At 57.4% G+C, this 27,906-nt stretch overlaps 4 protein-coding genes across 8 annotated transcripts in view; 3 read left to right on the forward strand and 1 right to left on the reverse strand.

Annotated features, from left to right (window-relative positions):
• The first annotated feature begins 5,624 nt into the window (after positions 1 to 5,624).
• Positions 5,625 to 9,170, forward strand: LOC130875831 (deoxyhypusine hydroxylase). Of its 3 annotated transcripts, none has more exons than XM_057772082.1 (5): positions 5,625 to 5,814; positions 6,753 to 7,045; positions 7,326 to 7,402; positions 8,034 to 8,274; positions 8,443 to 9,170. In XM_057772082.1, exons 2-5 carry the CDS (start codon positions 6,772 to 6,774, stop codon positions 8,757 to 8,759), a joined length of 909 nt encoding a protein of 302 aa, XP_057628065.1. In that variant the 5' UTR covers positions 5,625 to 5,814; positions 6,753 to 6,771; the 3' UTR covers positions 8,760 to 9,170. The 3 variants fall into 3 exon arrangements, with proteins under 3 accessions (XP_057628065.1, XP_057628063.1, XP_057628066.1); XM_057772080.1 differs by lacking the exon at positions 5,625 to 5,814 and adding an exon at positions 5,828 to 6,658; XM_057772083.1 differs by lacking the exon at positions 5,625 to 5,814 and adding an exon at positions 5,829 to 6,365.
• A 1,281-nt stretch (positions 9,171 to 10,451) lies between these two features.
• Positions 10,452 to 12,821, forward strand: LOC130876259 (small integral membrane protein 44-like). Its single transcript, XM_057772759.1, has 2 exons — positions 10,452 to 10,826; positions 11,704 to 12,821. Exons 1-2 carry the CDS (start codon positions 10,628 to 10,630, stop codon positions 11,904 to 11,906), a joined length of 402 nt encoding a protein of 133 aa, XP_057628742.1. The 5' UTR covers positions 10,452 to 10,627; the 3' UTR covers positions 11,907 to 12,821.
• A 1,887-nt stretch (positions 12,822 to 14,708) lies between these two features.
• On the forward strand, positions 14,709 to 17,265 carry LOC130876580 (small integral membrane protein 24-like). Its single transcript, XM_057773184.1, has 4 exons — positions 14,709 to 14,775; positions 15,278 to 15,389; positions 15,590 to 15,652; positions 16,818 to 17,265. The coding sequence occupies exons 1-4, from the start codon at positions 14,709 to 14,711 to the stop codon at positions 16,939 to 16,941; spliced, it is 366 nt and encodes a 121-aa protein (XP_057629167.1). The 3' UTR covers positions 16,942 to 17,265.
• Positions 17,266 to 22,906: 5,641 nt separating this feature from the next.
• The window catches only part of LOC130875443 (nuclear factor 1 C-type), a 29,716-nt gene continuing 24,716 nt past the window's right edge, over positions 22,907 to 27,906 (reverse strand). For 2 of the 3 annotated variants that reach the window (XM_057771233.1, XM_057771232.1), the window contains exons 7-10: positions 27,684 to 27,809; positions 26,590 to 26,774; positions 25,180 to 25,256; positions 22,907 to 23,043 (exon numbers count right to left, since the gene is read on the reverse strand). In XM_057771233.1, coding sequence (XP_057627216.1) covers positions 25,206 to 25,256; positions 26,590 to 26,774; positions 27,684 to 27,809 — 362 coding nt within the window. In that variant the 3' untranslated portion in view covers positions 22,907 to 23,043; positions 25,180 to 25,205. The remainder of the gene's footprint in view (positions 23,044 to 25,179; positions 25,257 to 26,589; positions 26,775 to 27,683; positions 27,810 to 27,906) is intronic. The other variant, XM_057771234.1, reaches the window with a different exon arrangement.

Genomic DNA, 27,906 nt, shown 5'->3' on the forward strand with positions numbered 1-27,906 from the left:
ACACACTAAACAAACAGAATTTTTGAAAATTTTTCTAAAGACACACATGTGTATATATATATATGGCAAAGGATGAGCTGGGGGGCAGAGTTCCGTGGGCAAAGGGGGAAAGGTTTGCGCAAAGGCCTCGGGGTGCTCAGCACACAGTGCGGTCACGGTTTCAGATTCCGGTGCCTCACCCCTGTTCCAAAACAAGGCAAATCACGCTGCAAGGCTTTGGGGAAAGATGGGTCATTCTCCTTGCTGCGCAGGTTGTGAAATCCGCAGCCCACACAGGAGAGGGGCTGGCAGCAGAACAACGAACAGCCAAGCCACAGGGCCAGGCCAGCAGAGGCGCAGTCACCCACCCCCAGCCTCCTACCGCGGACATGGGTGCCCCCTTTCATTCACAACCTAAGTGTCCACTAGTGGAGGAGGGAGCTTCAGGCCCCATTCATGCCGTGGAACACCACATGGCCCTGACAAACGACAGAGCTCTGATAGCTTATCAGACAGAGGGACCCCAAAGGACACTGTGTCCAGCAGCAGGGCCAGACACAAAGGGCCGCACAATTTGGGCTTCATGACAGGAAATGTCCAGAGTTGGGAAGTGGATTCATGGGTGCCAGGGGCTGGAAGGCTCAGGTGGGAAGTCAGCAAGTGATGAAGGAGCCGGTAAAGGTGCCCGCTGCCGCACCTGTGATGCTGAGACTGGTCCCCAGATGCACCTGAAGAAGAGAGTGGGCTCCTCATCAGCTGACCCCCACGGGAGGGCACTAACTCACACAAGAGCATTTAGAGATCTCACATGTCGAATAAATAACAACCACAACGGAAATACAGCTCAGTGGATGTGTTTGCCAACACGAACGAGGTCCTACGCACAGTACCCACCAAAAAATAAAATGCACGTAGAGCATGCCTGTCATCCCGGGGCTGGGGGAGAGGAGGCAGGAGGATCAGGAGTTCAAGGTGGGGGCTTCAAAAAAAAAGGGGGGGCTCAGTGGTTTTAGCGCACTGGCTGCCCCTGCAGAAGACCCGGTTTGCTTCAAACTGCATGTGATTCCAGTTCTGGGGACCCGACGCCCCCTTCCGGTCTCTGCTGGCATGGGTTGCACATAAACTCATGTGGACACATACATACACACAAAATAAGGAACTCTTTTTTTCCTCTTTTTTTTAAAAAATATTTATTTATTTATTATGTATACAATATTCAGTCTGTGTGTATGTCTGCAGGCCAGAAGAGGGCACCAGACCCCATTACAGATGGTTGTGAGCCACCATGTGGTTGCTGGGAATTGAACTCAGGACCTTTGGAAGAGCAGGCAATACTCTTAACCTCTGAGCCATCTCTCCAGCCCAATAAGGAACTCTTTAAAAGAAAATAACAAAACAAAGAAGAAAATCTATACATTTAATTTTTTTGGGGGGGGAGGGGTTCTTTTTCTTTTTCTTTTTTTCAAGAAAGGGTTTCTTTGTAGCTTTGTAGCCTGTCCTGGAACTCACTCTATAGACCAGGCTGGCCTCGAGCTCACAGAAATCTGCCTGCCTCTGCCACCCGAGTGCTGGGATTAAAGGTGTGCGACACCACTGTCCAGCATATTTTGGTTTTTTAAGATAGTTGAAAAATATTTTGATGATGTATTGAAGTTTGCTAATCTATACCTTTGTTGTCTTTTTTTTTTTTTTTTTTTGGTTTTTCGAGACAGGGTTTCTCTGTGGCTTTGGAGCCTGTCCTGGAACTAGCTCTGTAGACCAGGCTGGTCTCGAACTCACAGAGATCCGCCTGCCTCTGCCTCCCGAGTGCTGGGATTAAAGGCGTGTGCTACCACCGCCCGGCTTAATTTATTTTTTATCTTTGTGTGCATTGGTGTTATGCCTGTACGTGTGTCTGTATGAAAGTGTTGGATCCTGAAATCACAGACAGTTGCAAGCTGCCACGTGGATGCTGGGAACCAAACCCAGTTTCTCTGGAAGAGCAACCAGTGCTCTTAAACACTGAGCTATCTCTCCAGCCCTAAATTTTTTTTTTAATTTATTTATTTATTTATTATGTATACAATATTCTGTCTGTATGCCTGAAGGCCAGAAGAGGGCGCCAGACCTCTTTTACAGATGGTTGTGAGCCACCATGTGGTTGCTGGGAATTGAACTCAGGACCTTTGGAAGAGCAAGCAATGCTCTTAACCACTAAGCCATCTCTCCAGCCCTCCAGCCCTAAATTTTATTATTAATATTGTTATTAAATAATTTTTGCTTGTTTGTTTTTTTAGACAGGGTTTCTCTGTATAGCCCTGGCTGTCTTGGAACTCATTCTGTAGACCAGACTGGCATTGAACTCACAGAGATCCACCTGCCTCTGCCTCCCAAGTGCTGGGATTAAAGGCATGTGCCACCACCACCCAGATTAAACGACTTACTTTTATTTTTTGTGCACTGGTGTTTTGCCTGCATGTGTGTCTGTGTGAGGGTGTCAGATCTGGGAGTTACAGACAGTTGTGGGTGTTGGGAATTGAACCCCGAGTCCTCTGGAAGAACAGTCAGTGCTCTTTTTTTTTTTTAATTTTTTTTTTGTGATTTATTTATCTTTATTTTATGTGCATTGGTGTGAAGGTGTCAGATCCCCTGGAACTGGATTTTTCAGACAGTTGTGAGCTGCCATGTGGGTGATGGGAATTGAACCCGGGTCCTCTGGAAGAGCAGTCAGTGCTCTTAACCGCTGAGCCATTTCTCCATCCCCACAGTCAGTGCTCTTAACCACTGGGTCATTCATTACTCCAGCTCCCTAAATTAAGATCAATTAAATCAGCACGCTGGACCGAGGACCCGATCAGAAAAGCCTGGTCACCGAGTCTGGAAAAGACAGAGCCAAATGTGGTAACAGAAGGCAGCACCTCCTGGGGGGGCACAGAAGATGCCACCACACAGTGGCACTCAGTGCACCATATAGGACCTCACTCCGGGCCTGGGAACCCAGAGCCTGGGTGGGAAGACAGGTGACAGTAAATTCACAGCCGCCCAGGGGTTCAGAGGGGCACAGCCCCTGTCTCCACCTGGCTCTGTTGTCAAAAAATAAAGTTGAAAAAATAAAAATTAGGAGGTGTGGGAGATATCTCAGCGGGTAACGTGTTTGCCCGGCCAGCATGAGGACAGGAGTTCAGATTCCTGTCAAGGGCCCAGAGATGACTCAGCAGACAAAGGTGCATGTGGAGCCTGATTCTTGGCACACACGGTAGAAGAAGCCAGCTCCTCAGGTTGTCTTCTGACCACAGGGACATCTGTGCTCCACCCATAAATGTAACAAGATAAATAAAACAGTGCCCCCTCCAAACCAGACAGTGACGCAGGCTTCTGATCTCTCAGCCGGGACACTGAGGCAGGAGGATCCAGAAAAACAAAAAACAAAATTCACTTTTTTTTTTTAAATGTTTTGAGACAGGGTTTCTCTGTGCAGCTTTGGTTTGGAACCTATTCTGGCCCTAGCTCTGTAGACCATGCTGGCCTCAGACTCAGAGATCTTCCTGCCTCTGCCTCATGAGTGCTGGGGTTAAAGACTGTGCCACCACCGCCTAGCAAAACCCCACTCTTTATAGAGACAGGAGTGTTGAGGCCACAAGCTAATGGCTGCTAGCTGACCAACAGCTGTGAAGTAGAAAATGCCTCGGGAGGAAGGCAGGCCTGCAGCCACAGGGATGCTGAACTCAGGGTGGAGAAGCTGCAGAAGGGAAGTCATGGCTGCTGGGCACTGGTATCAGTTCCTCCCAGCGCAGCCTGGGCAGCATGCCAAGCAGTGACCGGAGCACCAGCCTCCTTCTGAAGCCATATCTGCTTCCTGCACCCCTGCATCCGCCGCTTCCCCTGTGCTGTTCTGAGGTCCAGATTACACCTGGCATCACCCCACCCTCTGCCCCGCTGCAGACCCCCCACCCAGCCCTTCCAGAAGCTTCATGTAAACATGAGTTGAGCTGTGCCCCGTGGCGAACAGTCCACGGGTGACGTAGTCATCATCGGCAGCAATGTTTGTTGTTTATTTTTCCCTGTGCACGTGCATGTGAAACCTAAGGCGTGCTCCTCAATTGCTCTCTGTCGTGTTTGAACGCAGGGTCTTTCACTCAGCCTGGAGCTCACCCGTTAGACCAGGCTGGCCCTTCTTCTGCCTCTGTCTCCACGCACACCATGTCACTCTGGGAGCCAACTTTCTGAGTCCTCAGGGGGTAGATGGTGATGTTCAGTGGTCCCAGCGCTCAGCAGGCCAACCCCAGGCTGAGAGCAAAGGCTGGTCTAAAAACATTGTCTTGAGAGGAAATTAAATCACATGGTGCAGGTGACTGAGCCAGGAGCGCAGCTCACTGTCCTGCCTTCCCGCAGAGGACTGACAGGTGACTCAATATCGCAGTGGAAGAGTGGCGGTGCTTTTCACTTGTTTTCTATTTTGTTTTGTTTATTTTTTCTTTGTTTTGAGACAGGATTTCTCTGTGTAGCCCTGGCTGTCCTGGAACTCACTCTGTAGACCAGGCTAGCCTCGAACTCCCCCTGCCTCTGCCTCCTGAGTGCTGGAATCAAAAGCATGTACCACCATTGTCTGGCTATGAAATGTTTTGAAATGATTCATTCTCAGTAAAGTGTTCATTTTACTTTAACTTTTTTTGGCACGTCCATAAATATACATTGTGTATCTTCATCATATGTACTCACACTTGTTTTCCATATTTATTTAATATATCATACAAGCCCATATAATAACAGCCTAGCTGAGGGCATTTTGATCAATATATAGTGTATTTTAATCTTGCCTTCACTTTACTTTTATTATTTATTTATTTATTTATTTATTTTTTTGGTTTTTTCGAGACAGGGTTTCTCTGTGGTTTTGGAGCCTGTCCTGGAACTAGCTCTTGTAGACCAGGCTGGTCTCGAACTCACTTTACTTTTATTTTTAAAAAGTCATTATCATAGATTAAATTTACATAACTATGTAATAATGAACTTCTTTATGGCATCTTCACGCACATATGATGTATCTTTTAAAAAATTTTATTTTATATGCACTGGTGTGAGGGTGTCAGATCCCCTGGAACTAGAGTTACAGACAGTTGTGACCCACTGTGTGGTGTTGGGAATGGAACCTCCGTCCTCTGCAAGAGCAGCCAGTCTCTAACTGCTGAGACATCTCTCCAGCCCTGTATTTAAATTTCTAAATATTGTAGGGTGGTGGTGGCGGCAGCACTCGGGAGGCAGAGGCAGGCGGATCTCTGTGAGTTCGAGACCAGCCTGGTCTACAAGAGCTAGTTCCAGGACAGGCTCCAAAACCACAGAGAAACCCTGTCTCGAAAAACCAAACAAAATTTCTAAACATCGATTTCATGCACATGTCACATGAGGCGCGTAGTCTAGCCTGTGGCCCCCAAGATCGAACTCTCGTCGTCGGGTTTGGCTGCAAGCGCCCTCACCCGCTGAGCTGCTTGCTAACCCCTCTTTCGCTCACCTTTTCTTACGGCCCCAGACCACTGGCCACGCCCCCGGCGGTAGAGCCCCGCCCCGAAGCCTCGCGCACGCTCCGTCGGTATTACTCGCCGTTGAGCTTTGAGAACCATTTTGATTTTTCTAGGAGTGGGCAGGGGAGAGAATCCTCTTCCGGAGGAAGACCGGAAGTCGCTCCTCGTGCTCTGAGCACTGGTTCCGCCCGGCCTGGTCATGGCGGCGCCTAGGCTACGCTGCGCTTGCCGCGGCTGCTGACCAGCTCTCCTCTTGTCTGTGGCGCCGTCACCGCGACCTCGTCGACGCGTCCTGCGTGTGCGGAGTCAGCGTCGAGTCCTCGTGGCCGAGAGCACGGTGAGGGGCGCCGGAAGTGCCCCCGGGGGACACTTCGCCGCCCGACACGGGGCCTCCCGTATCCCAGGGTGGCCTCCCCGCCGCGGCAGCCCGGCTGTCCGGGGTGCCGGGGTGTGAGCAGCGGCTTCGTGCCGCCGGGCCCGCGCAGCTCCCGTTTTTGGAAGCAGGATCTGGGACCGGCCATCCCCCTGCTTCAGCGTCTCCAGCGAGGTGCTGGGCGTCCCTGCTGGGCAGCCATGCCTCCCTCATTACACCCGGGGGCAGCTGGATGACGTCAGCGCCCAGGAGGCCTTCCAGCTGGGCACAGCCTGTCAGTCCTGTTTGGGAAGCATCCGCCAGGGTCTTTGCAGAGCGCCCTTCTCATAGCTGTAGATGTCTGCTTCCGTGTTAATTCACCCATGAGAGTGTCTGTGAACTGGGTGTGTCGTCCTGCGCCTGTCAGGCCGCGCAGGGGGCGCGGAGGGGAGGAGTGAAGTGAAATGTACCGCACGGGGCTTCGGCGACTGTGGAGGAATCTCACGTGAAGTCGTGGGAGGATCAGCTAGGCAGCCGTGAGATCCAGTTTCCAGATCTGTCATCCAAGCTGTCCTGAAGGGGGTCTGTCCTCAGTTCGGGGTTTGCGTCCCAGGAGATGGGGTCACTGGAGGTCATCCTCCAGGTCCCCGGGGCCTGGCTTCCATCCGTGCCTCCTCCTGTGGGCATCGTGTGGAGCCTGTGACACGGGAGAAGCCGTGCGAGCCAGCGGCCGAGAGAGCAGCACAGCAGAAACCATGGGCTTCTGCGTGAGGCCACCTCCTGTGACGGAGATGGCCCAACAGCGCCTTGGGAAGTGGTGGATATGGAGGTCTGGGGGAGATCCCCGGCCTCAGCATCCCCGGGACTGGGTCTGCAGGTGTGCACCTCGGCACGGGCTTCACCTGCTCCCTTTTCTGTGGCAGGTTGCCGGAGGTCGTCGCCATGGTGACGGAGCAGGAGGTGGAGGCGATAGGGAAGACCCTGGTGGACCCCAAGGAGCCTCTGCAGGCCCGCTTCCGGGCCCTGTTCACGCTGCGGGGACTCGGGGGCCCGCACGCTATCGCCTGGATCAGCCGGGCCTTCGAGGACAGCTCTGCCCTGCTGAAGCACGAGCTGGCCTACTGCCTGGGCCAGATGCAGGACTCGCGCGCCATCCCAGTGCTGATGGACGTGCTGCGCGACACGAGCCAGGAGCCCATGGTGCGACACGAGGCGGGTGAGTGAGGGCGCGACCCCGTGGCATGCCTTAGCGGGAAGGGTTGCAGTGAGGACTCTAGGGTGGTGGAGGCCACCCGTTCCTGGCCTCGGGATCTTGGCGCACTCTGTCCCCTTGGCCCACTTGTGCAGCTCCTAGTCCAATGACTTCTGGTGGGGTGGGGCTGCTGTAGCCGCAGGGGGCCAACCTCTGGGGTAAGAATTCTGATTGGCCGACTGGGAAGCTGATGTGCAGCCTCTGGACACCATGGAAACCCTGCATGACTGACTTGTCTCCTTAGGGGAAGCTCTGGGGGCGATCGGCAACCCGGAAGTTCTAGACCTCCTCAAACAGTATTCTACGGACCCAGTGGTTGAGGTGAGGATATTGGCCCCTGCCTGTGAGGCCAGCTGTGGAGTCCATGCCTGGTTGCCAGGGAAACCTCCTGGGAAAGGATGCTGTAGAGATGGGGGCAGGGTCGGCCCTAAGCCCTCCCACGGTCTGGGTCCCCAGCCTTGAGAATTTGACTTCTGCTCATCCTCCCCCTTCACCCACGAATCAGCTTTCTACGCTGGATCCCCACTCTGTATGTTGCTGTAGTGGAACCCACGCTGTGTGTCCTTTTGTGTCTGTGCCCCTGGCCACCATGACCTGAAGGTGGCTCCATGTAGTGTTTATGCCAGAGCCTCCCTCGTGTTCACGGCTGAGCAGTAATGCAGCGTAGGAGGGCTGCGCTGTGCAGTGCAGTCTACCCATTGCTCCTGTGGTGCGCTCACTTCTGCTCTCTGGCCTTGTTCTTCCTTGTGGGCTCCCGTGCGTGAGCCTGTCCCCCGCCTTCTGCCCGCGAGGTCCAGCTACAGGGCCTCTGCACACAGCTTGGGCCTGCTTGGCCCCTTTGGTCTGTCCAGCCTGAAGCCATTTGGCTGGTGTGAGTCTCGGAGAGGGGAATGTGCCAGACGGCCCCGTGCACCCAGCCTTGGGACCCACACCACCTCTGCCACCCTCACAGGTGGCTGAGACGTGCCAGCTGGCTGTCGGGCGTTTGGAGTGGTTGCAGCAGCACCCTGGAGAGGCCGGGAGTGCAGGACCCTACCTCTCCGTGGATCCGGCACCCCCTGCAGCCGAGCAGGACGTGGGACGGCTGCGGGAGGCCCTGCTGGACGAGGCGCTGCCACTCTTTGAGCGGTACCGCGCCATGTTTGCCCTGCGCAACGTGGGTGGCGAGGAGGCGGCTTTGGCCCTGGCTGAAGGTGAGGCTGGACCTGGGACATGGGACCTGGTAACGATGCAGCCCTGGCGGGGTCCTGGGGAAATGCCTGGTCACTTGCCCTGGGTGGTCCTGACCATTTGGTCATGCAGGTCCCCACCTTGGCACCCCAGGCAGCTGTTGTGACCCGTTTTCCTGCGCTCACATGCAGGTCTGCGCTGTGGCAGCGCTCTCTTCCGCCATGAGGTGGGCTACGTGCTGGGCCAGCTGCAGCACGAGGCGGCTGTGGGCGAGCTGGCGGCCACCCTGGCGCGCACCAACGAGAGCGCCATGGTGCGACACGAATGCGCAGAGGCCCTGGGTGCCATCGCCAGGCCCGCCTGCCTGGCCGCACTGCGGGAGCACAGCACCGACGCCGAGCGTGTGGTGCGGGAAAGCTGCGAGGTAGCGCTGGACATGTACGAGCACGAGTGCGGCCTGGACTTCCAGTATGCCAACGGGCTGGAGCGCCTGCGGCCGCCGCCCTGACCTGGCAGCACCCGGCACTGCCTAGGACTACCCAGGACTCTGCCGTCGTGTGATGTCCTGCAGTGGGCAGGGTTCTGCGGGCCGTGCCCTGCCTGTGGGACTCTTCCAGCGGCTCCAGACTTGGGGGCCAGTCAGTTGTGCGTGCCACCTTGATTCCCATCCTCCACAGCTGCCTCTCTGGATGCTGGTGCACATTGCTCCCTCCTGGATCTGTCTGGCTATAATTTTATTGTTCCAGACCGGCGCACTGCGGTGTGGGAGCTTCCGAATACCAGGGGATGGTCAGGTTTGAGATGCCGGGGAAGGTTGTGGGGTCTCAGGTCGGCGAATACTTCCGACCTCGCAGGGTTAGGGGCAGTGTATGGGCGCCTCATGTCTGGGCCATCGGGGGCACAAGCCGACTCCAGGACGATGCACAATAAAATAAGTTATTTTTGACAAATGGTGGCTCCTGGTGTGGGGACAGCGACATGGCCTTGTTTGTATGTCTGACTTTTGGGGACAGAGGTACAGCTAAGAGCCTGTGCTATGGGTTCCCATCCTGGCCCCAAAATTCCGTGTTCCCTGGGGTAGCCCCTGTCCGTGTCACCGGGCAGGCTTGCCTTGCTCCAGTGACCACCACAGTAACTCCAGGCCAGGTGGCCCCTCCCCTCCCCTGCCTTCCGTCCCCTTCCCCAGGAAGAGGGCGTAGCCAGGGTCCAAGGGAGACTGAGGCTGTGCCACTTTAGGACAGATGTGTGGGTCAGCGATGATGCTGGTGACGCCCTGGCACTCCGGCGGTGCTCGGTCACACTCCTGCCTCAGCAGTGTGGTCCTCGATTGTGGGATGAGCGCTTTAGCCTGGGCTAGCCCTCGTCCTGTGTGTGTTCTTTAGATGTGGCTGCGGCTGGCGCTGTAACCGCTAAGCCCTGCCCACTCTGCAGGTTCTTTTCTCCTCTGCGTCCTGTGTGGTCCAGGGTGGCCCCTATTCTCCCTGCCTCCACCAGTGTTGTGATGGCCGCCATATGCTATCGTGTGCAACTTTTTTTTTGAGTCGGAGTGCAATGAGACAATGAGCTGGAATTCATGGCAATCCTCCTGCCTCAGTCTCCTGGATGCCAGGATCACAGATGGTGGCCCTGACTCTGGTCCTCACATCACAGAGGCTGCCAGCTAGTTCACCTCATTGGTCACTCAGCCTGGACTCCTCAAGCCTCTATCCATCCTGCCCACGAGCGGCCTCTTGGAGACCAAGTCTACAAGATGCCCCTCCTCCTGGGGGCACCACCCTCACATGGCCCCTCCTCACCCCACACACCCCTGGCTGCGCTCCTCACAGGTCCCTCTCCTCCAGTCTTCCGCTGGGGGTGGAGAGGCATGAAGCTCATCTACACACCACAAAACCCAGCGTCTTGTGTCCCTCACAGCCAGTTTCTGGGATTTTATGGGGTGACTCACCCCTTGAAGCCGGAGGGTGACACATGCGGTAACATTAACCCCTCGTCCCAGGGAAATGCTTGCTACCAGAGCCTGGGACAGCCACAGCGTGTGCAGCGACTCTCAGAACTAGGATCTGAACCCTGTCTCTTCCTTGTCACTTGCTGACCCCCTAGGCTCCCACCCTACATCTGTCCTCCCCACCGTGGCCACCAGAGGGCGCGCATGGGAGTCCGCGCTGCCCGCTGCCACCCAGGGTCCCCGGAAGACCCTGTCCCTCTGCCCCACGGCTGCCCCGGGCTTTTGCACGGTCCTCGCGTGGGCGGATCGGCGTCACAGCCATGACAGCCATCGAGGGAGGGGATCCACAGATATAGCAGCCGTCCTAATCCTTGGAGCTCATCCCCTAATCGCCTGCGTCGGGCTCCGGTGGAGGGTGTCGCCAGCAATCAATGGCGGGGTCGGCGGCGAGCGAGGCACGGGCCTGGAGCCCGGCCCCGGCCATGTACGAGGAGTACCGGCCGCCTCCGCTGGACGCCATCCGCCTGCCTCGCTACGCCTTGTACCTGCTGATGGCCGCCGTCCTGGTGGTGGCCGTGGCCTACGCCATCGTGGGCCACCTCATCAAAGACCTCGCTCATGACTTGGCCGGTGAGCCAGGCTACCCTCCGCGAATCTAGCCTGGGCGGGGTCGCAGTAGGCGTGGGAACGAGGCCCCGTGTGGGCCTGGGGTGAGCCCGGGGTGGGAGGGGGCGGGGTCGAGCCAGGGAGGGGGCAGGACCGGGCCAGAAAGGGGCTGGGCCCGGTAGGGGCGGGGCTGGGCCATGGGAGGAGCGGAGCTGGGCCGGGGTAGGAGGGGCGGAGCTGGGCCAGAAAGGGGCGGGGCCATGGAGGGAGGGGCGGGGCTGGGCCTGGGGTGGGCAGGACTGAGCCATGGAGAAAGGGGGGGCGGGACGGGCCCCCGGAGTGGGTGGGGCGGGGCCAGGGAGGGGGCGGGGCCGGGCCTTGGGAGAAGCAGAGCTGGGCCTGGGGTGAGCCCGGGGTGGGAGGGGGCAGGGTCGAGCCAGGGAGGGGGCAGGACCGGGCCAGAAAGGGGCGGGGCGGGCCAGGGAGGGAGGGGCGGAGCTGGGCCTGGGGTGAGCCCAGGGTGGGAGGGGCAGGCCATGGAGGGAGGGGCGAAGCTGGGCCTGGGGTGGGTGGGACTGAGCCGGGGGGGGGGGGGGAGACGCCCCCCCAGTGGGTGGGGCGGGGCCAGGGAGGGGGCGGGGTCGATCCAGGGCTGATAGGCGGAGCCTGATCAGGGAGGGGCGGAGCTAGACTAGAAAGGGGCGGGGCGGGCCAGGGAGGGGCGGGGCCAGTTCAGGGGGTGGGTCGGGCCAGAGAGGAGGCGGGGCCTGATCTGGGTCTGGGGTGGGCCCGGGTGGGCGGGGGTGGGCCCGGGTGGGCGGGACTGGGCCAGGGAGGGGGCGGGGCCGTCCCGGGAGGGTGGGCGGGACAAACCACGCCCTCGCTGGTCTCCTCACTGCAGACTGGGCCTTTGGCCCTAAGCCAGACCAGGAGGAAGGCCCACGGGAGCTCCGGGCGAGCTTGGCCACGGAAGACCTGGAAGAGCTGGACCTTCAGCTGGCCCTGACCTGGCGCAGGGAGGAAGACCCCGCCCGGGCTCCTCGCCGCCCCTCCATCGCTTTCCGGGACCCTCCCCTGCAAAGTGACTTTTGGAGGCTGGACTGACCAGGAGGGACAGCACCTGCGAGGCTGGCCGGCCTGGCCGTTCTTAGGCTCCCTGAGCCCTCACCACCTCAGCTGGGCCTCCTGTGTCTGTTGTATGACACAGGCTGGCCTGAAGCTCAGAATCCCCCTGCCTCAGCTTGAGTGTTGGGATTATAGACACAAACCCCACCTTATTAAGACTTTGAGATAGGATTTCAGTAGCTCAAGCTAGCCTTGAACTTGATATATAGCAGAGGATGACCTTGAACTCTTAGTCTTCCCGAGGGCAGAGGTGGGATGGGGTGGGGTAGATGACAGGTCACCACATCTGATTTCTGTGCTGCTGGGAATGGAGCCCAGGGCTTCTTCATACAGGCTGGGTCAGCCCCAGGCCCTGATATTTTTAAATCGTTATGAATAATTCTGGCATAGACTCCTTCTGCATCAGCAGTGTCTGCTAAGAGGAGAAAGTGAGGCTGAATTTGGATACAAAATAAAAGTGTGGCAAAGGCTGAAGAGATGGCTCAGAGGATAAGAGCACTGGCTTTTCTCCCAGAGGTCCTGAGTTCAATTCCCAGTAACCACATCATGGCTCACAGCCATCTGTATTGAGATCCAGCACCCTCTTCTGGCCCACAGCCATACATGCAGGCAGAACACTGTATACATAATAGTAAAATCTTTTTGTTTGTATCAAAAACAAACAGAGTTTCTTTTTATGTAGTCCTGGCTGTCCTGGAACTCACTCTGTAGACCAGGTTGGACTCGAACTGACAGATCTGCCTCTGCTTCCCAAGTGTTGGGACTAAGGGCATGTGCCACCACTGACTGTTGATAAATAAATAATTTTTTAAAAAGTGTGTCCGAGGGCTGGAGAGATGGCTCGGTGGTTAAGAGCACTGGCTTTTCTTACAGAGGTCCTGAGTTCAATTTCCAGCACCCACATGGTGGCTCACAACCATCTGTAATGAGATCTGGTGCCCTCTTCTGGTCTGAAGGCAGAACACTGTATACCTAATAAATAAATAAATCTTTAAAAATAAAAGTGTCCAACTCTGCAGCGCCACCTCCCTCTCTCGGTCCAGCCCCAGACACTCCCATGTCACCCTCCGGCACAGACAGGAAACTGAGACAGGTTACTGAGAACTGTCCAGGCTGATGTCTCAGGAAGCTTGCCACACAGCACGGAGGAGTTCAGCGTTAGTGGCTTGTCATCCTTAGCACTCAGGAGGATAATGGGGGAGGACGGCGAGTTCTAGGCCAGCCTGGCCTTCGGAGCAAAAGGAGACATATCCACCTCACCTGCCAGGCCTGCCGGTCTGGGCTCCTCATGTACTATCTGGACTGAGCCTTCTTAGCCCTGCCGGGCATACAGGAGGAGTTTAATACCTGGATGGGTGAAGCAGGTCTTTTCTGGCTGTGCCCAGTATTTATCTGAACAATCCTTGATTCTGTCTGTCACTGGGTATACACAGGGCGCTCTATAAATGCTCTCACAACAGTTTTTTTTTTTTTTTTTTTTTTTTTGGTTTTTGAGACAGGGTTTCTCTGTGGCTTTGGAGCCTGTCCTGGAACTAGCTCTGTAGACCAGGCTGGTCTCGAACTCACAAGATCCGCCTGCCTCTGCCTCCCGAGTGCTGGGATTAAAGGCGTGCGCCACCATCGCCCGGCTCACAACAGTTTTAAATCTTTTGGTTTAGAAGTTTTCTAAAAAATGTTTCAAGCTGGTCATGGTACCTATCCTTAATCCCAGCACTCGAGAGGCAGAGGCAGAGGCAGGTGGATCTTTATTAGTTCGAGGCCAGCCTGGTCTACAGAGGAAGTTCTAGGACAGCCTGGGATACACAGAGAAACCCTGTTACAAAAAGCATTTTTCCCCAGATGGTGTGAAGCTGGCCTCACACTTGGTATGTAGCTGAGGGTGACCCTCACGGATGGTATGAGCTGAGGATGACCCTCACAGATGGTATGAGCTGAGGATGACCCTCACAGATGATATGTAGCTGAGGATGACCCTCACAGATGGTATGAGCTGAGGATGACCCTTGAAGTCCTGATCCCATGGCTCCACCTCTGAGTGGTGGGCTGGAAGGCCTATGCCACCTCTCCTGGCTTTGGGGACAGTGGGGATGGAACCTAGTGCATTCTGGGAGAATGCTTTGCCCTGTGAGCGCAGCTCCAGCATAATTTCTGCTCTGGAGCCCAGGCTAGGCCATCTTCCTGCCACAGGCTTCCCGTGTATGGGGTGACAGATATGGCACCCAAGCTCTGTTTCTTTAGAATCTTTTTTTCACGTGCCCAGGCTGTGGCTGCCCCTGTGCCGCTCCGGGTTGGGGTGTCCCTTTGCCCAGGTGGGGCTCACTATCTGATCAGCTTGAGGCCCAAGGTTGAGGGCAGGAGAGGAGCACGGGTACATTGGCCTAAAGGCCTGGTTCTGACCTAGCTAGCGATCCTGCTGCTCCAGCCACAAACCTGACTGCCACACCCAGCTGAATGCTCTTGTGAGGGCGTGGGAGAGCGTGTTGGTGCAGTCTGACCTCTGTCAGGGGATGCTGGAGACCTGTCACTCGTGGCTGGCTCAGGGCTGCCGTCTCCAGGGCAGGATGGGAGGTGTGTGTGGACAGTCCAGGTTAATATTAAACCAGCCTCAGACTCTGCCCTCGGGGGCCTGAGGCCCAGCCGGGCAGGCACAGGAGGCCAGGCCACAGATGCAGGTTCTCCGCCCCCTTCTTCCCCCGCCCTCACCCGCCCTGTCTTAACCCCACCCGGGCCTCTGGCCGTTCACACCCGCAGCTGGACGCCGACCTGTTCTCAGCGTTGGCCATGGGCACCATGGGCAGGCTACTCCTCCTGGCCGCACTGCTCCTGGCACCTGCCAAGGCCCAGCAGGGTAGGATTGGGGTGCTGAACACACCCTGGGAGGTGATGGGAACTAGGGTTGGGGCTGGGTTCTCCCCTAGGAGAAACTGAGGCACACAGAGGGCATAGGAAGAAGAGAAGGTGTGAAGGGTGTTCCCCAGGGCCCATGCTCTATCTAGTACCTTTATCTCATCTCCGAGAGCCCCAAGCTGAGGCCATGGCACTTTGCAAGCTGGGCCTCTGAGTCCCTCAGGGTGACTATGAAGGCGCCCCAGTCATTTCTCTAAGAGCCCCACCCTCCAGAAGCCCTTTCTTTTCCCTGCGGGGCCCCGCCTTCCTCACTAGCCCTTCCTCTGAGGCCCCCCGAGAGCTGTTGGTGCCCATTCTTTCTGAGTCCCACCTCATCCTGACTTTTCTAAGCCCTGTCCTCTGGGAACTGATCCTTCCGTTAAGACCTTCCCACTCCCACAGGCTCCTCCCTCCTCTCCCACAGGCCCCGCCTTTCTCTTGCTGACCCCTTCCCCTCTCCACAGCCACAGAGCGCCGCCTGAAACCCTGGCTGGTGGGCTTGGCCGCAGTTGTAGGCTTCCTGTTCATAGTCTTTGTCCTCATGCTGGTCAACCGTGTCTGGTGCTCTAAACCCAGGTGAGGACTGAACTCTACCCACCCAGCGCCTCCAGTGGCCTCTGAACCCTCTTGGTCCCTCCCGGGTCAGCCTGGAGGTTGCCTTGCTTCCCACCCTCTGTTCAGCTCTCCTGGTTTATGGAGTTCATGACTTCAGGAGGGAACGCGAAGCTAAGAACAACCTACAGCTTTCACACAAACCTGTCTTTTTGTGTGTGCAGACCAGATGACGAAGAGGCGAGAGTCAGAATGGAGTCCACTGATAACGAGTACGTGGAGCCAAGGTACTCTGTGGGTGACCACACTTAGCTAGACAGAATTGGGAGATCAGCTGGGGCAGAAATAGCGCCAAGCCAGTGGGCTCCTGTACAGGAATCCCTAATGCAAGCTCTGGATGCAGGGGAGGAAGAGGTGCAGGGCACAGAGCTGGAACAGGCAGATGAGCTCTGTGATACTGAGTGATTTCTGGGGGAAGGGAGGGGTGAGAGGCTAACAGGGGCCCTGTGCCCAGACCACTGCCAAGCACATGGCTGTGTGCCCGCTGTACAACATGATTTCTTCTGCACAATTTCCATCACTCCAACATCTACCCAAACACACACCTTTCCAACAAAACATCAACTCATGCACTGAATCACCCATCCACCCCCCATCCATCCATCCATCCATCCATCCACCCATCCATCCACCGCCCCATCCATCCACCCCCTCATCCATCCACCCCCCCATCTACCCCCCCATCCATCCACCCATCTACCCATCCATCCACCCCCCATCCATCCACCCATCCACCACCCATCCACCCACCCATCCATCCCCCCATCCCCCCACCCATCCACCACCCATCCATCCACCCACCCATCCATCCACCCACCCATCCACCACCCATCCATCCCCCCACCCATCCACCCACCCATCCCCCCACCCATCCATCCATCCACCCATCCCCCCATCCATCCCCCATCCATCCACCCATCCACCCATCCATCCCCCCACCCATCCACCCACCCATCCCCCCACCCATCCCCCCACCCATCCATCCCCCATCCATCCCCCATCCCCCATCCATCCCCCATCCATCCACCCACCCATCCACCACCCATCCACCACCCATCCACCCATCCATCCATCCATCCATCCCCCCATCCCCCCATCCATACCCCATCCATCCACCCATCCATCCCCCCATCCCCCATCCATCCCCCATCCATCCACCCACCCATCCACCCATCCATCCATCCACCCACCCACCCATCCATTCATCCATCCATCCACCCATCCATCCCCCCATCCATCCACCCATCTGTCCATCAGCCATCTCTCTCCACGGAGTTCATGTTTCCTTCCCTGGTGAGTTACCCTGAGGTCACTGCAGCCCCAGAGACTGTGTCTGATCCTTTCATCCCATGAGCAGTGACAGGCTCTCATTGTGGTTCCTGAACCCCACAGTAAAATAAACAAGAAGAAGCAGAAAAAGCAGGTGGACAAGAAGGGTGGTCACAGCAACGAGGGCTTGGAGCTGGAGGAGAAGGAATCCTCAGATGACGAGAGAAGCAAGAAAACAGTCTTGTGAAGTCTCCTGCAGCCTGTGGGAGCTCCTGCAAACCACAGTCGCAGCTGCCACGAGAATCCAGACTAGTATCACCTGGATCTCAAAACTGTCTTCAAACAAGGAAGCCAGCCCTGCCGGCCACATGTCCATCTGTCACCCACCCCCGTGCACACCCTCACCTCTGCCCTCCAGCCCTCAGTCATTCCCTGCCACAGCTACGCCACTCGCCACCCAACTGTACCCTTCCTCTTTTCCGATGGCCCTGAGCCCCTGAGCTCCTGTGCAGCTCCCGGAAGGCCTTGAGCCCTCTAATGGAATTTGTGTTTGGAAGGGATGCCCTGTGGCCCGCACTTTCTCAGTCAGGGTCTCTCTTCTCTGGACTGTTCTCCCATGGTCACCTGGTTCTTGCTGAGGACAGTTTTCCAAGGGGGCTTTTGCTTCATGTCATCAGGGGAGGTGTTTTCGGAGGATACTTCCTTCCAGCCCCTTCACTTAATAAAGACCCTACTGTTCTTGCTGGTCCCTTTGTGTAGGCTTAGGAGGCCAGAGCCCAGTGCAGCTCTTGGTGGTCCCGGGCCACCAAGGAGCTGGGCATAGGTGGTCTGTCAGCGGAGGCACCTAGTAGGCTCTTGTGAAGCTTTCAGACTCACCTGGACTCCTCCGCTATGCTGTGTGGTCCTGGGAAGGTGCCTCAACCTCTCTGAAGTCCCTTGTTCAGCAGTGACCAGGAGACAGAGTCCTGGGACACTTTCCCTGTAGCCTCCCACGGAACTAGGAGGTCACAGGGGACCCCCGGCTCTTCACTTTAGGTAAAGAGATTGGGTTCTTTGAGACGAGGCCTCATGTAGCCCAGGTTGGCCTCAAATTCTCCATGAAGTCAAATATGACCTTGAATTCCTGATCCTCCTGCCTCTAGACAGGCCTGAGCCACCACAGTTCCTCGGGCTTTGGTGGAAGAGTCCAGAGCTATGGTGGAGCTGGACGTGTGGGGAATTAGAAGTCTGCTTCCCAGTGTTTGGGTGAGCAGGTTCCGCAGTGGGGGGTGCAGGGGGGAGGGGGGAGGCTACATAGTGGGCCTGGCCTTGTGAGCACCGTCCAGCGCTGTGGGCAGAAGGCACAGCGTGTGTACAGGGTGTGGGGATAACCCGTCCCCTCCTGATCCACCCAGAGCCCTTGTGGACGCACAGAAAGGAAGACCCAAGACAGTTTGAAACACTTGAAGCTTAAGCTTGTTTAATTTTTTTTTACATTTTTTCTTTCTTTTATTTTTTTTTTTTTGGCTTTTATTGAATCTTTTATGGACCCCCCCTTCACTTTTTTCTTTTTCTTTCTTTTTTTTTTCTTTTTTTTTCTTTTTTCTTTTTTTGCATAGGGAGAAACAGAACAGCAGGCAGACATTAGTGCTTAGGCGCATCCACAAAACAAAACAAAAAACCAGAAACCAAAATGAGTTTGTAATATATGAGGCTATGACTGGAGTCTGCTGTGGGCACGGGTGATGGAGGAAGCTGGGCCGGGTGCCCTCTGCTCCCCATCCAGACCCCTGCTTGCTTGGGGAGGACAGCGGAGAGGGAGCCACAGGCCGCGCAGGCGCATTTATGAAAAGCTGAAGGTCGGAGATGCAACAACCCAGGAGTAAAATACAAAACGGTTGAAAGGAAACAAAAATCTCAAAATAAAACCAAAAGATCTCGGCAGGAGAATGAAATGGCCAGCCTTACCACCCAGAAAACAAGGCGAGGGGACAGGGGAGAGAGAAAGTGAAGAGAGAGAAACCGTCCCCATGCTCCCTGCGTGCTCCGCCCTGTCTAATCCTTCAAACCCAATGCTTGTCCAGGCGCTGCAGGGGACATGGGGGTGCTCACACTGGGGACCTCAGACTCAAAGGGAATTCTTTTTGTGGAGACATGGCTGCCTGGCTGGGATCTGAGGTTGGATGGGTTGTGAGGTTTTGGGGGTATCCAACTGGGTCCTCCAAGCTGGGGTAGCAAGGCTGGGTGCTTGGGGAGGGGTGGTGGCTTGGGGGTACGTGCCTTCCTCCCCTCCCAGGACACCTGCTGAGTCCTCTCCTGGAATGGGGACTGAGGGGAGGCACGGGAGGACCCCAACACTGCACCATCGGACGTATGAGGCACTGATCGGGAGATGACGGTTTGGTATCATGGCTACAAGATCGGGACTTGCTGTGAGTCCTCCCACCTCAGCCCTGTGATGGGTGGACAGGTGCCTGTCGGAAGGGACAGATGGACGGAAGGGAGAGGACAGTCACTGACAGGTGGGGTCTGAGGCCTGGGCGGGGGCGGGGAATCAGGAATGGCGGTGCACACCTGTCGTCAGAAGAACTGGGAAATGGAGGCAGGAGGATTGCCATGAGTTGGAGGCCAACCTGGGCTACCTGGCTAGACCCTCCTGTTTCAAGACAACAAAACAGTCGGTGGGGAGAATAAGTGACTGGACCTGGCGGCCAGCGCCCAGGAGGAGAAGCAACCATTGGAACAGCTCAGCACTGGAGGGGACTGAGAGGCTCCTAACTAAATGCTTGTCTATGTGTGCAGCCCTGGCCTGCTCAGGCCAGGCGGCGGGGAGGGCTGACCCCACTGGCCAGGACATCTGCTGGTGGCCTGGGGTGTCTTGTCTGGGGAAGGGAGTGAGGTGATCCTGGCGCTGTCTTTGAGGGGAGCTGGGAGGAGCCCACCCTCCTGATGTCATTCCCAGCACAACGGACATTCCTGATTACCAAGCTCAAGACTTGAGGGCTCAGGACCCCAGATCTCTTCTAGGGTCACAGGCTAGACCCCAAGTGGTACGCTGTGGGGGCCTCACCAGTACATGATGCTGGGTCTGGGGATGACAAGGGCTGGTGGCCTAAGGAGGGGACAGGTTTGAAAGTGTTAGTTTTACATGCAGAAAAATAAGCCGAAATTTTAACGCTCTGTCCCACCTAAAGTCACCATCTGAGGACCAGTGCGGGGGCCCGGTACCTGGGTGGGAATTGGAGATCTGAGAAATGGGGGTAATGAGCAGTTCCCCCAACCTGCCACCAGGCACACTGCCTCACCCACTGCTCCTCGTGTTGATGGTTCCCTAGGGGTCATCACGTGGATTTCCTACTTTCTGGGGGTGGAGGACACAGGCTGGGGAAGAACAAAGTTAAAAGCCAGAAGCCAGCCGCAGGGTTAACTGACAGACAGGCCCTGCCCAGGCCGGGGTGGGCGGTGAGGTGGGCTGGGGTCTCCCGCTGCTTGGTGGGGAGTCGGAGGCAGGGGGATGGCTTAGAGCTGGGACCCCTGTTTGCCCTGCTAGCCCCTGGCTATTGTCTCAGCTTTGGTGAAGTTTAAGAGTAAACAGAAGACAGAAAAACAATCAAAAACCCAAGGTAACCACAAACAACAAAACCAAAAAGGAAAAAGAGAAAGAAAAACTGAAATCACGGACATGACAATGGCCTGCCCAGTGGCAGGACGGAGACCGCTGTGTCCCCGCTGCCCCTGCCGGGACGTCCCACAGCTGAGCTGGACCCAAAGACAGACAGACAGATATTGCATATACTCAGCTTCATGGGTTGGCTGGAAGACGGGACGCCACCCCCACTCCACCCCCCATTATCCCTGGGGTGGGAGGGTTGGTGGGGAAGGGCCTGAGAGTCTCATCCCCAGGCAGGGGACTCCGGGCCCCCTCAGGGCTGGGGTGGCAGGGAATGAGCACCAGGGAGAGTCCCTCCCCCCAATGCGCGGGGTGAGGGTAAGGGCAGGGCTGAGGGGGGTGAGGCGGGGTCGCAAACCATGACCAATATTGTGACTTCCTTAATAGTATTGTTTTTCTTGTTTGTATTTTTTGGTTCCTTCTCCTTCCTTTCTTTTTCTTGAGGCAGCATCTCACTCTGTAGCACAGGCTGGACCTGGCACCCACAGCTATCCTCCTGCCTCAGCTTCCCAAGAGCTGGGATCACAGGCATGTGTCACCACGCCCAGCCTTTTTTTTTCTCTTTTATAAAATTGTTTTTCTTTCTTCTTTTGATTTCTTTTACAAATAGAAATACCACCCTTTTGGATTTTATTTTTTATTTCATGTAATTGCTTGTCTGTTTGTAACTATGCGTGCAGGGCATGCGTCTGTGTGCGCGGATATTATTTAAAAGTTAATACTTGTCCTCGGGAGAGCAAGGCACATGTTGTGGTAAAAAGTTCGTGCAAATTCGGAAATAATGTTTTTTTTTTTTTTTTTGGTAAGGATATATATATATATTTTTTTTGTGTATCCTTTTTTTCCTTTTTTAGTAGAGGCGGTGAGGGGCTCGGCGGGTGGGGCAGACCGGGTGGAGCTGTCATGCACGCAGCAGCCCGGGGGACTCTCGGGTGTCGGCGGGGGGCCTTAAGCACCATGCAGTTACGTAAATAGTTGGTTTTGTCCTGACCCCTGGGGGACCCGGCTGGCTGGCTTGGGGGGGGTCAGAGGGGACCGACGAGGTCCACCCTGGGTGTAGCCTGTCCCACACTCACTGGCCCGAGCCCCACATCTGGACAGTGACCCCCGCGATGTCCCCAATGGTCCCCCTGCTGGAGGGTCCCTGAGGACAGACGGACAGGTGGGTGGATGAGGCCTGGCCCTGGGGCTCCGCTGCGGCGATGGCTTGCGGCCTCCGTAGGCAGGGGAGGGACACAGGCAGGATGAGGCCAAGATGGGGGGTTTGGGGAAGAGGAGCCTTTGTGGGTTCAGTGACCCTAAAAAAACCCAACCTCCCCTCCCAGGGCGGTCCACCAGAGATGGGGACCCGGGTGGGTGTGGATGGGAGCTACAGAGCGGGGGGTCTGGGGCACGCACCTCGCGCCCCGTTTTAGTGTTTTGTTAGGTCAGTGAAGTCGGCAGAGCAGATGGGGAACCCGCCGCCCAGTCTCCCCATCACTGCGCAGCCCTCCCACCACCCGGGTCCGAGCGCACTTCCACCAGCCTTCTTGGTCCCTGTGCCGGGCCCCATGTCATCAGGGGGTCAAAGTGCAAAGGGGGCATCCCCTGCAGTGGGGCACCCCAGGGTGGGTCTCCAGGAAGTAAGGCACTGGCAGAAGTGTTGGGGGACAGCACACGGCCCCAGCCTGGGTTTAGGGACACCCAGCTCTACCCCTGGGGTCCCATCTCTCTAGCTTGGAGGGTACAGGCGGCGATGAGGAGCTGGGGTGGGCGGGGACGAGGGTGGGGGTGCCCCGGCCACTCTGTGTCCCTGATGGATGAGGGGGTCGGCGGGTGGGCGGAGGGGTTAGGCACTTAGTGGCACCTCCCGCCTCCGGGGGCCTCGGCGTGGGGGCTCCTGCTCCCCCACCTCTGTTTCTCAAAGTGCTGATACTTCCCATGTGTGAGAGGAGGAGGCCGGGGGTGGGGAGCTGCGAGGCCTCTCATGCCGGGGTGGGGCTGGGGACAAATTGCATAGAGATGTGTCCTTCCAAACGAGGTCCGCAAGGAGAGGGGACCAGAGGGCTGAGGCGGAGGCTGGCGCAGAACCCTCCCGGGGGTCCCAAAGTACCTGTGGCCCCGTCTGCCCCAGCAGGGCCAGTGCTGGGCGGCTCCGCGTGCTCTCCAGGCCTCTGCTGCCCGCGCCGGGGGTCACGCCCACCTCCTCCGCCAGCACTGCCTCCAGCACCCTGTCTTTGGCAAACACCGTCGGTGGGGACCACCAGCGGAGGTCCCCGAGGCTGGCGCTGGTGGCTGGCGGCAGGGGTCTGGGGAGACAGGGCCTGGCTGGGCGGCCCACCCCGGACACGCTGTCCATCTGTTGATGCTGGGCATGGGTGCCAGGCCAGGCTCGTCTGTACTGGGGGTGACGGCAGGGTCCTCGGGCGCAGAAGGGCAGCAGGCGGCCGTCCATCAGCAGCAGGTACCACGGAGACCCGCAGCTCCCACCTTTTGTCATCTTGGTTGGGAAGGTTCTTTCTTTTTTTTCCTGTTTGTCTTTTGTCCTTTTCTCCTCCTGTGGGTCTGTCTTTTCCGTCGCGCTGGGAGTCGGCAGGGAGCTTCTCGCTCCTTCTAAATTTCCACTGAAAACGCAGGCGGGAGCCATCACCTCCGGGACTCCGGCGCAATGCAGGCGTGGGAGGGCCAACTCCGCTATCCCAGCTATCCCAGGTACCAGGACTGTGTGGTCCGCGGAGACAGGGAGAGAGAGAGAGAAACGGGGTGTCAGGAGCAGCCTGCCTCCTTCCACCCCCCACTGCACTCCGCATCCCTGAATGCAGACCATAATACCAAGTGTGACGCTGGCCTATGGCCTCCACCTCCACCCGACTGCCCCTACAACCGCTGGTCAGGAACTCGGCGTAAGTTTGCCCGTGAGGACAGGACTCAGCATAAGAACACCCTACGGTAGCAACATCAGGGACTTGGTTCTCAACCCTGGTGACGTCAGATACTCGGTGTAAGCACGCCCGTGCTATATGGGACTTCACATAAGTAAGTCTCCTGCAGGGACCGCGCGATGTCAGAGACTCCGTATGGCATTAAGTGCGTGGGTGGCCGAGACACTCCTGTTTGCCTTGCTAATTCGACCCCCCCCACTGTGGAGCCTGCGAAAGGGGCACGTGCGGGTGGCTCCATCATCTGTGGCTCAGTGCCAGGCCAGGCTAGCCTAGAACTCACTGTGTACCCAGCATGGTCTCGGGTAGAGAGGTGCTCCTCCTGCCTCAGTTTCCCTAGTGCCACGCTGGGCTTGGCTTTTCAGCAGTCATGCCCCTGCCTCAGCAGCCATGAAGCTGCCGGGTGGGCCCAGAGGGTAGACAAGAGCAAGCTTGCAATGGTCTGGCTCCAGATTTTTCTTTCTGTCCCCCTCCAAGGTCCCTGGGCTATCAGTAAGCACTATCGTAAAAATGAGGGCTAGCCTGTGGCAAAGTCCGTCCAGTCACCACAGCGGGTGTGTGTGTGTCCCAGCCTGGGACCTGAGAGCACAGGCCAGGGGCTGCCTGCAGGGGGCGGGGCAGGGTGTCCTGAGGGGCAGCGCTTTTCTCAGCCTCGCCCAGCCAAGTTCAGGCTCTGTGTCCCTTACTTCATGTCTGGTTTCCGTTGGCAACCAGACAGGCCGGGGTGTGACCCTGGCCTGGTGCTGGACCATGGCCTCCGCCTCCGCCTCCCTAGGGACCCCCAGTCTGCCAAGCCGGCAGAGGGGGAGACCGAGGCAGTGGGAGGCAGCCAGAGCCTCAGCCCTTTAGTTATTTGTGTGCTCAGATATGAAGGGGCCTGGGGTGGGGGGCCGACCACGGTCTCGGTGTGCAGATGTGGGGGGGGCAGGGAGCCAGGCTGCCAAGGAAGCTGAGCCAGGAATAACAATGTAGACAGCCTGGAAGTGCTGACGGGGCCGAATGAGCTGAGGCCCAGAGCTGAGGCAGGGGCCTGGACGGGGGGAGAGCCCTGCAGCCTCCTGATTTCCCTGGTGGAGGTGCGGATCTTGTCAGGAAGTTCTGCCCCCTCACAGCCTTCCGTGGCTTGCTAGTGTGCCTGGGGTGAGGCCTGCGTTCGGCCACGCCTGCTCGCCCTTGCCTAGCCCACATAGTGTGGCCGCGTCCTCTGTGGGCCAGGCCTGGTCACTGGGTCACTGTGCTCCGTCTTTAGCCAGCAATGGCTAACCACCTTGGCCCTGCCTGCCCTGACCCAGAGGAGAAGGCAGAGGGAGCCATCAATCTGTCAGAGTGCATTCTGGACCCATGGAGGAGTGAGACAGAGGCCTTGGCCTGTGACCAGGTGGCTGGGCCGATGACCTACTGAGCTACCAGAGATGGTGGGGGTGGTTCTGGGAGCTGCACACTAGAGAGGGTACCAAGGCAGCTGCAGGGCAACGTGGGGATGGAGACAAATCCACGCTGCTGTGCAACCATAGACAACTTGCCTGCCCTCTCTGAGCCTCTTCTTGCACCCTAAACTTCCTGCCTCTGCCTCCCACTCTGGACTCTCTAGCTTGGAGAACTGGGATAGGGGCGCAGCTGGGGATGTCCCGACCTGCAGTGCGCTGTGTGACCCTGGGCTGTTCGTCTCTCCTCTCTGAGCCTCGGGTTCCCCAACTATGTACCCCGCAGCCCCGGGGTGCTCTGTCTCGGGGGTCCTGAAGGCGGACAGGGCGGAGGGAGACCTCACACCCACAGGGTGGGCTCAAGGCCTGGGTCAGGAACGAGAGGCTGGCTTGGATGTCCCTGGGGGCTATGGCCAGCAGGCCGACTGTCCCTGACCCCCCGGCCGGCCCCTCTGCCCCGCCCCCCACCCCCCAGCCGGCCTCTCGGCCCCTACCTGTCCCGCAAGAGGATCCCTCCATCCTAATCCCACAAAGGGACGGTTTGCAGGGGACGTGCCGGGCGGAGAGCAGGCTGTGGGGAGGAGAGAGACCAGAGCCCGTTAGCACTAGGGCACCGGGACCAGAAAGGGTGTCTGCTGCCCGGGGGTCACACAGCCTTCCCTTTGCACCCAGTCGGAGCCCTCATGGTTCTCCCAAGGGTGTAACCCTGGGGTCCTGGGGATCCTGGCTGGTTCCTATGTGGTAGGGAAGGTGAGGTTTCAGCCTTGGGCTGGGGCAGCGAATAAAATATTAATAATTAAAGTCCGCTGTGCATAATTCAGGACTAGTCGCGGCCAGGCTGGCGGTGTCCCGCGTAGGACGCCATCAATTATTAAGTACGCTTTATTTATTGATTCCCCTCGTAGAGAGTGTAGGGTGGGTGGAGTGTCTGTGCAGATCTATTTATCATCTAGTTGGCTGGTGGTGTTCTTTTCTGAGGCAGAATCTCTCTGTAGCCCTGACTAGACTTGAACCTACAGTCATCCTCTGGCCTCAGCCCTCTGTGTGTCAGGATGAGAGTCCTGTGCCTCCACGCCCTGCTTCTCATACCTGTCTCCGCCACATCTTATCTGGGGCCAAAACCTCGGCGCCCAGGGACGAAAGAAACACACCGACCAGGGGCAGAAAAGGATGAGGAGCTGGGGAAGTAGGAAAGGCAGAGTGGCAATAAAGCCCCAGGGGGGAAGGAGACAGCGCCACTGCCAAGTTCCTGCTGTATACCAAGCAGAGGTCCCACCCCGACCACGCCCCCAGCCCCTCACTGGGGGGATTTCCACAGATTGACTTATTAGAGGTATATAAACTGAGGCACAGAGAGGGAGAGACATTTGCCCAAGGTCACGCAGGATGTGAGCTATTTGGAAAGGTGCCTTTGCACCACAGCCAATGTGGGGACTGATGACTTATGGGCGCTGGGAACATCAGGTCTGGAAGGCTGCAGGCCCCAAAGTCAGCTGGCATTTGGGACATGGTGGACACACCTGCTCAGATGCCCCTGGGACACCCGCACCCACAGACCCTTTCACCTCGTACCCATCTTTCTCCAAATCCGAGAGCCCCAAGTCCCACATGCTTTCTACCACTGCATGGCCCAGAGGGGCCTCAGACTTAAAGCAATCCTCCTGCCTCAGCCTCCCAAATGATCTGAATCTCTGTCATGTTCTGTGTTTCACACAAACCAACGCTGATGCCCTTAGGTCTTAGATTTTACGAGCCCATGGAATGGGGTTCAGTGCCCGGATCCCCTGTAGCCTGCATGCATCAGGCTGCAAGGGGTGATGGCTGCTGCTCCCCCAGGCTCCACTGTACCTCCAACTACAGCAGAGGGGGCTTATGCCAACCCTGAGGCCACACCGGCCACTCACCGGTCCAGGCTGCTGAGTGGCCGGGTCGCAGGCCAGGGACACCAGATCCTTGAGGGGGTCCTGGGGGTTGAGATGTGGTGGGTACCGGATGGCCGTGTGGGGGAAGTAGGTAGACGCCGGCTGCGGCAGGATGGATGTCGCGGGGAAGTGCAGGGCTGAGGACGGGTGGGGACTCCGTGCGATCCCTGTGGACAGAGGCACAGGGTGGTCATGGGGTCAATGGGACCCAGTCTGGGTTGAACTTCAGCTTTTCAAGGGCACCACTGTGGTCCCCAGCAGAGCACATGACAGGTGAGTGGAGCCTGTGTCCTAAAATCGTTTACGACAGAGAACCAGGCAGTAAAATGTAAAAAAGGGGCACAAAAAGAGGAAAACCAGGTCACGGGTGCAGCAGGTGGTGTGCTGGGCAGCACACGCAGAACCACAGGAGGCTGAGGCAGGAGGACTGCTGTGAGTTCAAGGCCAGCCTGGGCTACAGAGTGAGACCCTTAAAACCAAGTGCTCAAGATATAATCTCTACTCTCTTTGTGGAATTATGCTATGACAACCGCCCTGCCCCTTCCACACCCCCATAATTCTACTTCCTATCTCCGGAGCCCCGAGTTCTAGACACTTCCTGTCACAGGGCCCACACTGTGCGTCTGGGTCTCTCACAGGCCCCTCATGCCGCGAGGTGTCAGGGCCCCTTTCCTGTGACAGGGCCGAGTCCCCTCTCTCGGGTGGCCACCCCATCCCGGCCCCAGGCAGATGGTCACGCATGTGTCTTCCCGCAGAAGGCTTTATCAATGTGGTGGGCAAACAGCTGGGGTTACAGGAAGAGGCTGCTTGGGGCCAGGTGCCCATAAAACTTTATACATAGAACCGAGCAGCAGGAGGGCCACCGTCAGCTGACCCCGGACCTAGCCAGGTGGCTGTACAGGTGACAGGGGTGCTCCCTACAGCCTGCCCCTCGCCAGTTCAGGCCATCTCCACCACACCATACTAACTCTTTCTTCCTGGCTGGAGGGTTACAGTAACAGGACCAAAGGCTGGAAAGCCGGCAGAACTTGTGTGGCCACGCCGGTGGCCGTCGCGCGTCCAGGGACCACACTCACCGCTGTGCACCGCAATGACAGGCCTGTGGTGCTGCGTGAAGCTGGAGAGCCGGGGGGAGTCCTGGGGGGACGGGCTGTTGAACGGAGATTTGTCCATCTCGGTCTTCTTCACCGGCGACGAGATGCCTGTGGGTGGGGGTGGGGGTTCAGGAGAGAGCACAGCGAAATAACACAACCACAGACACAGGCCCTGACAGGCGTCTTTAGGGGAGGGTCTCCTCTG

The sequence above is a fragment of the Chionomys nivalis genome, chromosome 6 (genome assembly GCF_950005125.1).
Source record: "Chionomys nivalis chromosome 6, mChiNiv1.1, whole genome shotgun sequence".
In the NCBI taxonomy this organism is placed as follows: domain Eukaryota; kingdom Metazoa; phylum Chordata; class Mammalia; order Rodentia; family Cricetidae; genus Chionomys; species Chionomys nivalis.